At 30.3% G+C, this 10,957-nt stretch overlaps 1 protein-coding gene across 1 annotated transcript in view; it reads left to right on the top strand.

Annotated features, from left to right (window-relative positions):
* LOC106678292 (autism susceptibility gene 2 protein) overlaps positions 1–10,957 on the top strand; it is a gene marked incomplete in the record, with an annotated part of 202,544 nt that overhangs the window by 69,416 nt on the left and 122,171 nt on the right. Inside the window, 1 exon segment of the mRNA XM_067045884.1 lies at positions 2,384–2,419. Coding sequence (XP_066901985.1) covers positions 2,384–2,419 — 36 coding nt within the window.

Genomic DNA, 10,957 nt, shown 5'->3' with positions numbered 1-10,957 from the left:
TTTTATCTATTTTATTTTTATTTATATAATAATTTTTTTTCTCTCTAAATGATGGTTGTTGTCTTTTGTTTTTATAGCCCTGATGAAGACCTGAAAATCAGGTCAAAACGTCGTTATAAATAAATATTTTTTGTTTATTTATGTTGTTTCTTTGCTGACCGCACCCCCCGACCATCTTCTCCAATCAGTAATCTACGGTTAACTATCTACACCACATTATGTAGTATTTCTAGGGCTTATTATAGCTCTTGGTTATTTCCTTGTCCTAAGTGCATTCATGTGCATTCAGTAAATTTACTAATCATAATTGAGTATTCTAAAATACAGTAATATGGAAATTCATCATATTTTTTATTTAATTAAAAAATTTTCTTAGCATCGTAAATTATTCGTTCTAGCTTTATTCCAATCCTAATAAAATAAAAATGCAATATATAAAAAAAGTTGGCCGCTCTGTGTTGATTCAATAAAAGTATTCTATTAGATAGAGGAGATGGGAGCCGAGATGGTTCAACCAAAGAAGTCCTTTTACCGGTAGAGAGAAGAGCCCTATTATTTGTTGAGAGCTGTCACAGACCGGTTGTCGATAATGTCCCTACCCCTGAGTGACATTTATCTGATATAGTTCTATCTTCTATATTATTTTATAGGCTACTAAACCCTTTATGAATATTGTATTTCGGTTGCCTAGATACACGGCCTCTACAGTGGAAGCATGTATTACGCAATAAAATCGACTCTGTGATAAATGAAATAAACATATATATCTATCTGAGCGACAAGGGCCTTTCTAACGCCGTTTTCTGACAAGATTATCATTTGTATGGAAATTAAATTCGTACAAAGAGACGTGGATAACATTCACGAACTGATTCCAATAATGGAATCTATTTTTATGAGTCAACTTTTTTTTTTTTTTTTTTTTTTTTTTTTTTTTTTTTTTTTTTTTTTTTACTGAGTGACTGGTTGATGATTCCATTAACAAAAAATCATCATAAGAACATCGTCACTAAACTTGAATTATCCTTCTATTTCCTCCAAGACACTTCTCTAATACCAACTTACAGGTAGAAGTGCCCTAAACCTTAAAAAAATGATAACAAAAATATGGACTTGCCAAAATTTTGAATAAAATTTATCAGAACAATGTCCGTATATACTAAACACGCCTGATGACACTCCCTAAACAACTAAAGACCAGCATTGCCAAGTCGTTCTAAATTCGATTTAATGTCAGATTGAGACTCTACATTCCAGTAGAATTCTGGCACGTAATATACATTAAAAAATATGGCTAATTAGACATAAAAATAGGCAATAGCTCTTAATTTTAACTAAGGTCCTATTTGGGTCACACTTTAGATTTTTTATTTAGTTTTTTGGCCAATATATTGTGTAACCACATAATTATTCTAAAGGGACCTAGTACCAGAATAATAATAATCCTGGTTGGTTATTTCTGACATACGGGAGAGATGGTGTTGCCTATAGGTTGTGTTGGGCAAACATTTGCTATAGTTGAAACTAATATTGTCATGTATACGTCATAATAATATTCCCATGGATACGATATTTATTCATCAATGGTTTTTTTTTATTAATAAGTGTCGTTTTATATGGCAATATTAGCTATTAGTTTCATCCATAGCTAATTTTAGCCCATTTCTGTTTCAACTTATTCTAATCGTGGTGGGAGAGACAAATTTCATTCCGTGGGACCTATAAGAAATAAAAGTCGAACCCCCAGCCTGAATTTTAACTGGCGCCGCTTCAATAACGAGGTTGCTAAAATAGACACCTCATTCCCTCGGCTACAAACGGTCCTCACTTACCTTATATATATTTATCAATCAGATATACTAGAACCTCCCAAATATACTGTCTTCATACAATTATTTAAAGTTTGTGTAGTTGTTATAATTATTTAAAATGTGTGATCTTGTTATGACAACTGTACGTCAATTGAACACTTTTCTGCACAAGCTTATTAATATGATCTTGACTGAGTAAGAAGGAGGTGGTGAGTTGGTGGGAAAGGTTAAACCAAAAAGGCGGGATTTAAGATGGACCCAAGGGCGTGGCAGAGGAGAGAAGAGTACGAGACAATCAATGGGTGTCTTCGGTTTCAGTTTAGATTACGATGGCTGACATTCCTATTAATCTCAATGTAAACATGAGCTCCGAGGGAGTGGACTTGTTGGCTTCACTTTTGCTTTGAAAGAGCCAACCTAATGATTGAGACATTGAATCAATTCAGTTATTAAGAATTTTATTATATAAAAAATAATGAAATATTATGTCCTCGTTATTTATTATTTTTTATCATGTTTTAATCTTAATTATTATACTAATTTGAAAAATTAATTATTATTTTTAAATTTAGGCAAGCAGCAGATGCAGTTCTGGAAAAGGCTATATCGTAAGTAGTTTATTATATTATTATATATATTATAGTATGATTATTATATTAAGTTATATACCATATGTACTAAAACTTGTGAACCCTATTTAGGTTTTGAAGACCAAAAAGCTTAAGTTTTTGGGGGGATCTTATCAGCTAAAATTCCTTTAAAAGCTTCCTAATAAAATTAATTTTGATATTTCCTCTCCATTTAAGTAAGAACATTCTTCTTGATGCTTATAAAAGTCTTAGCCAATCGGCAGATGTTATTAAGCAGCTGTTGCTAAAGGAAATAATTTGCTATCTGCTAATTAGTACGTCTTCTTATCTTTTTTTATTTAAAAAAATCTGATGAAAAAATTTATTAAAAAAATACTAATTTATATTCAATTGCTGTTTTATATTCAGGAAACGGACTAGCCCAATGCTGTCTGTATTCCAACGAATTTTTATTTTTAAAATATCATAACTGCCTTGTCGAAAACGTTAAATAAAAATTCATTGTTTTTTTATACATATTTTTATTTTCTTCTTAAACATTTCGGGAATATTGTGTTTGTTTAAAAACAGATCATCTACAATTTTAAATTATTTTTAATTTTATTTCTGATATAAACTGAAAAAAAAAATTAATAAATAAATAAGTATTTTAAAATTACATAAACATATTTTTATTATAATCAGAAATTAAATGTACCGTTTTCATAAAAAACAGTGAATGCAATAATGCTGATGAGCGGGACACAGTATCATTGAAACGTCCAAGTTTAGAATAAATATATTTATTAAAAACATTGTATTATATTAGTAAATATTTTTGATCTTGAGGTAACTTTAATATTTTGAATATCTAGTGTGGTGCTCCGCGTCACAATACTTTCACTTACTAACCTGCTAAGTCACCAAGTTTTGGTAGATCAGTGAGCTCGTATTGAAGTTACGTTTTGTGGATAAAACATCTTGATTTTTTTGTTGCTATAAAAGTTAATATTTTATGGTTTCTCGAGATGATAATAACAAATATAACTAAAATAAACAAAATTAAATGTACTTATCAGGAAGATTTATTAAAAATTCGTTATTAAAGTCCATTTAATTTTGGCGAGTTTAATCAAAATCGATAGTTTTTTTTTTTTTTCGATTTTTGTGAAATATTTGCTATCACGTTTTAGTTTTGTACATTTCGTTTTTGAGCTAGACTATTCTCACACATGCAGATCATTTTTCGAGACATGATTTTTTGAAACCAGGAGACCAATATTTTATGAACACACTACTTTCCCTTACTACATATTCCTTATATTGGTAAATAAAAGTAAAAAATGTAAAAATGAGTTGGATGCACCACTATGCAGTATCGAGTATTTCACAACCGTTCCTATTAAAAACACAAAAATTAATAAAAAGTATAGTAGCTCATGTGATTTAAAAAAAGGAATTTTTTTTTAATTTTAGAAAATAAATGGGAATATTTCATGTTTTAGAAGATGGGAAACTATCTTAATATCCCGCTGGGACTATTAGATACATGAATTAGCTTAAATAGTAATAATTTTATAACTATGAGTTGACTTCAATGTCACATCGTGGCGGAATCAAAGTTTTAGAATTGACTTTGGTTCACAAACTAAAGATGGGTCAAATGAACTAACAGTTTAAAACTTAGGAAGTTTATTCGTTGTAATTAGAAGGTTAAAATACAAACCTAAAGGTTGTATAATTATTTCAAGAAAATTACTACCCACGATATTAAACCTCTCATGATTTTATTTGAAAACTTAGCAATTAATGGTTCATATATTTATTAATGGCTTGTCGTCCCCAGAATAAATTATATATGCATTAGGGAAGTGATTTCAAATTCATTGGACATATCTGTTATTTTGAATTTATGTTTTGTTATATCAAACTTCACGATTAAAATTCTATTAGTCTTTCAAGATTTTTATGAAGTTTATTTTTATTTATTTATTTTTATTTTAACTTAACGATTTAAGAGAACCATTTTGATCGTACAATCCTTTTTTATTTCAAGTGTTTGAACAGCCTTGCTCAAAAATATAAAAACGTACGAAACTGAAATAACATATTTAGGGCGGATATATGCCTGGGATGTGGCAGCAACGTTTGCGATAGAATCGACTGAACGGAAGTGACGTTTACATAATCGATTTTTCACATTTTTCGATTTTCCTGAAAAATTCTATTCGTGTTCAGCGCCCTTATACAAACGGAAGAATGAAATATCAAAATTTTCTAGGTGGACCCTATTTTTGTTCCCAACTGCAAAGAAGAAACTCGTTTCCAAAGGAAATGTTTTCTGCTCAATCAGCCGTTACTTATAAAATTTTTTAGTCCCCTTAAGCTTCTACTCTGGTATATAATCAAAATGTATGGCAAGAAGGTATTGGAAAAGAAGGAATTTTTATAGCTGTTACTTTGCAATCCGATAACAGTTAGTAGCTGATAACAAATAGCTGATTTTTAATCGTATCTTTTATTTGATAGAGCGACTAACTCCATAAAATCAGTCTTATTATTTTAAAGATTTATTCTATTACAATATAGCATTGAATAAATAAGGAGAATTATGTATTGAAATAGAGCAGAGTGTAAATTTTAGTGAAATTGTGCCAGTGATATTTTAATATTTCTATGATATTTTTGCAAAAGAAATGGAAAATTTGGTGCAGTGCGTGCAAAAAATTACTCATCTTACCCTGCTTTGAGTTGAAAACGTTCAGTTTACTCATACGAGGAGAAGATGGTTGGGGGGGGGAGGGGGCGGTCAAATTAAAACACAAATAAGCTGAGGTAACTAATTTAATCGTGCCAACGTTTCAGCCAGAATTTCTATCTAGCCTTCATCAGGGTTAAGAACAGAACAAGATAAGAACCAATGCAATAACAACCAACCAAATACAAAATAAAAATATGAAAATAAAAAAGAAATTATAAACAGAATGACTAAAAAAAGTAAATAATTGTACAGAATGGAATTAATAAAATAAAGTGAAGAGAGAAGTGGGAAATAAAATGTATACACAGGTAATTGAATAAGTAAGTAAAATAACATAATTAAGGAAATAAAATAAAAATGAAGTTATATAATGCAAAGAAATATGAATATATTATTTTATTAATAATTTAAAAATTAAAATTATGGAAAAAAAAATTGAGAGAAAGAAATTATATGTAACCATAATAATAGACAAAGAGGCAAAATAGTAAGTAAAGTTTAACAAAAGAAATGAATAGAGAAAAAAATTTTTTTTTGAAAGCAATTATAATAATATTTGGTGAAGATAACCACTAACATGGGTAAGGAAAATTGAGAAAAGAAAGGGGGGGGGGTAAAGTAAAGATAGTAGAGAATAAAACATAAAACGAACCTGTTAGCTTGAAATCTTACTGCCAAGTGGCTTCTGCTCTGTGAACAGCCAAACTGCGAATTAAAAAATATATTACAGACTAAGTGTTTTTAAGTTCAGTTTACTCATTTCAGAAAAGACATTTCTATATTATTCGTTAGTTGACTTATTGATTGAGTTTTCAGAAAAGTAATTTTAATATTATTTCTAGTCGCAACACTATAACTTTTTTTTTGCTTAAGTATGGTAGAAATATAATAAATATACCAGTTTAATAAAAGTTATATTCTGCTCTTAACCCGCTACTTTATGGTTTATGTACTAATAAGCTTTATCTACTAATTTTATGGATTTAGTCACCCAGTCAACTGAAAGAGTTGTTAGTAGGTCAAGTGAAAAAATTACAACTATGGTTGCATGAAATCATTTATCAGACTGGCGAAACGAAAAAGCGCCCTTCAGCTAAACTCATGTTAGCACAAACTTTTTATATGTGCTCATATTCTTCATTATCTTTTACGACTTTATATGTTAAATATTATTTTTTCTGAGATATTTACCGTTCTAAATGGTGTAAAATAAGATTATATTACTGCTCCGTCGAAAACTTGAATTAAAAATTTTATACGAGTGCAATACTTCCCCATATTACATAATATATATATAGGTGAGCAAAAGTAATAAGAATTTAGCAACGAAAAATATTATTTAAAAACTTTATTTTTAAACTGTTGAAATTGGAATGAGTCATTATATCTACTGAAAGGCACAATTATTTAACTATATCTGTATTTCATCTTAATTGCAGTTCCTCGTTTACCTTTCATATATTTATTTATATCTCAGAATTATGGCAGGAGCTGTATTTAACAGAACTGTTTATCCAATTAGCCTTAGTGAACCCAAGGTTTGATGCCGCCCGTCCAAACTCAAATCAGCCTTGATGCAATCCTCCCTACTACACTTCGGTCTACCCTTCCAATGTTTAAATGTCAGATCAGTATTTAATAACATTTTAGGAAATTTATTACTTAGCCCTAACACCTACAATGTATGTTCCTAAGCGCTATTCAGTGTATTTATACAATAATAATAATCATGGCTTAGCGAACCAAAGGTTCGATGACAGTACAACCGATTTTCCGACACTTTTTCAGCATAGATTTTTAATAATAATTATAATAATGAAGGCCTAACGAACCTGAAGGTTCAATGCCGATACCACAAATCGCTCTCTGCATAGATCCTTCCAGTGCATCCCTCCAAACCTAAATCTACTATCTACTTCTACTATCAGTCTTAACGCAATACTTCCATCTAAGTTTCTGACTACTACACGGACGTTTACCCGTCTGTTCGGTGTTATTAATAGTTTAGAGATCCGCTCGTTACTAAGGCCTAAACCCACATTACTTATCCGACGCAATACTTTCACCTGGATTATATTTACTAGTTGCAGTTCTCATAATTCTGCGTTATGCAACCTTTTAAATTCTTCTGTTAACTCATTCCTCTTCGATCGGAATATTTTACCCCGAATTTTCAAAAACCTTAAGGCGCTCAGTGAAGGATAATAGTTTTGTAAATTCTAAAATTTTAAGTTAACTGTTATAAAAAATCTTGTTAATCACCAAAAAGGGAAAACTTTAATATTTAAAACAAATCAGAACGACGCCTAACTGTATTGTTCATAAGATCATTTTTGTTTAATCTCCATCTAATTGTTTAACTCCGGCACCCTACTCTCCTCTTGACAAGAACAGCCCTTTGAAGACCGGGGTGCCCTCTTCTCGGCGGGTCAAAGGTCCCTATGTCGAGGACCTCTTTCCTTTCGAGTGGGCAAGGGTCGGAGTGCGGAGTGCTAACAGCTGAGGTTGGAACTCTCCACGTCCTGGGCGGCTAATCCGATCTGAGGAAGAAGCTCCAAGCTAGCTTTAGTCACGTATTCTCCTCTAACCGTCAATAGCTCTTGCCAAATCGGCCAGCGATTTGGGGTAATATTTTCTACCGAAGGTTTTTACTCCATCACGTCATATTGGTTTTTTTACTTATAAATTTCATGTTTTCACTTAACAGTTGGAAAGGGTTTGTTAATTTATTTCAAAATCTGAATTGGATTATGAGCAAACTCTCATAATGTTAATCAGATGCTAAAACAAAATAAAAGTGAATTTTCTCAAGAAATAGGAAAAAATAGTACGCATCAGTTTTATTGAATAGTTACCTTTATTTTATTGATTTTCTATTATAAACATTTAATTAGTTTTTATAAATTTATTTTTTCGTAATACATACTCATACCGATTTCCAGTTTCGATCATGATTTCAATTTTGCTTAATTTAATTTATTTTTTTAAATGCTTCTCTACACGTTATTGATAAATGTTTGTTGACAAGATCGGGCCTAATTCTGGAATTTCGGGTGCCATAAATATTCTCTTTTATTTTTTTTTTCTTTTGGGTAAAAGTTATAAAAAATCTTATGAAAAAGCCGATGTACATTTTTGGTGTACATCGGCCAAATTTTAAAGATTTGACTTGCCATCAAATCCGTAGCCTACTTAGAGTAGAAATTATTCTTCAACATATATTAATTAGTCACAAAAATCAAAACAGATATTTCTATGTTAGTCATTGAGGCAATATATTCCGATACTAATTTTGCATACGTATTCCAGAAATATAAAAAATTTACATTCTGCATTATTGAACGCTAAATTGTTGTAGATTCAATTAAAAAAAAATTATTTTATGATTTTATGGAGTTATCCTGTCCTCCTACCACCTTAAGTTTATCATCAAATCTCCTCCAATTTTATATTTATCTGTTTTTTATGGGAGCTAACGATGTGAGATAGTTGATTATTTCAAACAAACTAAATACCTTTAGAGAAAGATTTTTTAAAATATTCTCATTTAAGCCCTGTCAGACTATTACCAGGATAACTCCTATCTCCCTTTATGTCAGAGATGATCAGGAAGAGAGTAAAAGAAAAGAACGGCTCAGAATGCTGTGGGTTCGATTCCCATTCGTTTCGGTCAATATTTATTTGTGGCGGCCCCGAGAAATAAATATTGACTCTCCCCCTCTGAGGCTTCATATGTCTTTAATAGAGGACTTGAGTCATAAGTAAAAAAAACTGTTATTTATTTTAATATAATTATAATTTTTTTTTCCACGATTGATACGTTAAACCCGTTTATTTTATCTTTGTTAGACAAAACTTTTCCAGCACGTTCATATACTCGTAAAGTCTTGGCTCAGAGAGCTGTGACCCAGACATGCCTGCAAAAAGAACGATAAAAACTAACAGGTCCTTAATATTATGGCGGGCTTTTACGAGATGATGCAGTGACTTTGATGATGACCGAAGCGGCAACTGTTCCAGCAAACAACTCCATTTGTTAAATGAAGCTAAAATATATGCCCTCCCTTCCTCCTGACCCTCACTCCCACTGTAATCACTTTAATTCCGAACGGTTTCTCCGGACTATTAGCTTTATTCTCCCGTCTACTCCTTACCTTATAGCCTAATCCCTCCGTGTTAATTTAAATTTAAATCTATGTTAATCCTATTCATGGGGCACGCCACTCCCGTATTTAACGACATAAATTAATTACCTCGTTTAATTATTCAATTTATCAAAGTGCACTCCTCTGCGTCCCCCCTTCTCCCTCGCCCCCCCCTCCGCTGTAGTATTAAATTTTGCTTCAATTATAATTAGAAATAATTAATTTGAATAGCCAATGATAGAGATAAAACCCAAAACCTTATGTTTATCAATATTAAGTATTATCGACTAATTTATTTAATATTCAATTTATTCAGCTATTTGGAATAACCATTTTTATACATGAATAATGATGAAGATAACCCTTTTTAGAATTTACGTGACAAAATAAAAGTACCATCATTTAGGATGATATTTCTTTCTCTTGCATGTAACTTTTTCATCCTGATGTTAAAAATGAAATAGGGAGGGAATAAAGATAATAGAAACATTTTTAAAGAAAAAGTAAAATACTTATGAGTGTAAATTTCTTTTTTAAAAATGCATATTTAGTTTTATGATTTCTTTGTTTCTGGGCTTGTTAGCATTCTTCAAGCTTTAAACGTTCTATTGTTTTATTAATTTACATTAATAATATTGATGGCTAACTTCACAGTGGTGCTAAGTACGTTTCCCCTAACTTTACATTCAATACAATTAAAAGTTCTCTCTTCTAGAAAAATTTCAAATTTTCAATTGATCTAATTTAACATAGCACTGCTGTGAAGGAATCTATCAATATATTTTTTACCTCGACATTTCGGTCCGTCCGTCTATCTTCAGGTATTTTCTCATTTATCAATGTTGTTTGGTCTTGTTTTTTGCTTCCTTTCTTCATTTGTTTTTACATCTATATCTTTAACATATTTTAATACTTTTAAAATTAATTTAAAAAAAAAATTTTAATGTGTCATTTTGCACTGGAGTTTAAATGGTGTTTACTAGCCCAGAAAGAAAAACAAATGAGAAAATTTCATTTTGTGGTTGATTAAGAAAATTACTTTATATGTATTTTTTTTTCAGCACATAGTTCAGTTTAATTGCAAATATTACCCGATTTTTATGAACAAATTTAGAATTTTACTTCTCTTAAGTTAATTATGTATGAAGTCCATAAATAGCGTATGGTATTGGACCATTTTATTTATTTTTTTTATCAAGCTATAGAAGAGATGCCGTGAGTTGGTGTTATATTTTACTGCTTTTCAATTATTTATTTGCCAGTAATTATAAGTAGAAATAAAATAAAAATAAAACTAGCTTACTAAATGATTATTAGATTAGATTTTTATTCAGGGCGATCAACATCTAGGTTATTACACCCTTTTTACTTCATCTATCTTCTTGATTTATAGTTGAATGTAGACTATTTCCTTTTTACACTTACTAAATGAGTACTTAATTAATTTTGTATTGAATTTAACCTAACCCCATTGACTAAGTATTAAATTTTAATTCTAAACATAAATATATTGCTGGTCCATGTTTAGCTTCGAAGGAAAGTAATATTAGATTGATTTTATTCTATTAATTGCCTGAATCCTAATTTACGTATAGTTCAGATTAGTCTTAAAATTAGTTTATGAACTTTACTCCTAAACAGTGTTGAAAAAGAATTAATTTCAATTACAAT

Source organism: Halyomorpha halys, unplaced genomic scaffold, assembly GCF_000696795.3.
Source record: "Halyomorpha halys isolate HHAL.00 unplaced genomic scaffold, Hhal_1.1 Scaffold10.1, whole genome shotgun sequence".
Taxonomy (NCBI): domain Eukaryota; kingdom Metazoa; phylum Arthropoda; class Insecta; order Hemiptera; family Pentatomidae; genus Halyomorpha; species Halyomorpha halys.
The sequence above is the reverse complement of the archived record's forward strand: the minus strand, read 5'-3'. Positions and strand labels throughout refer to the sequence as shown.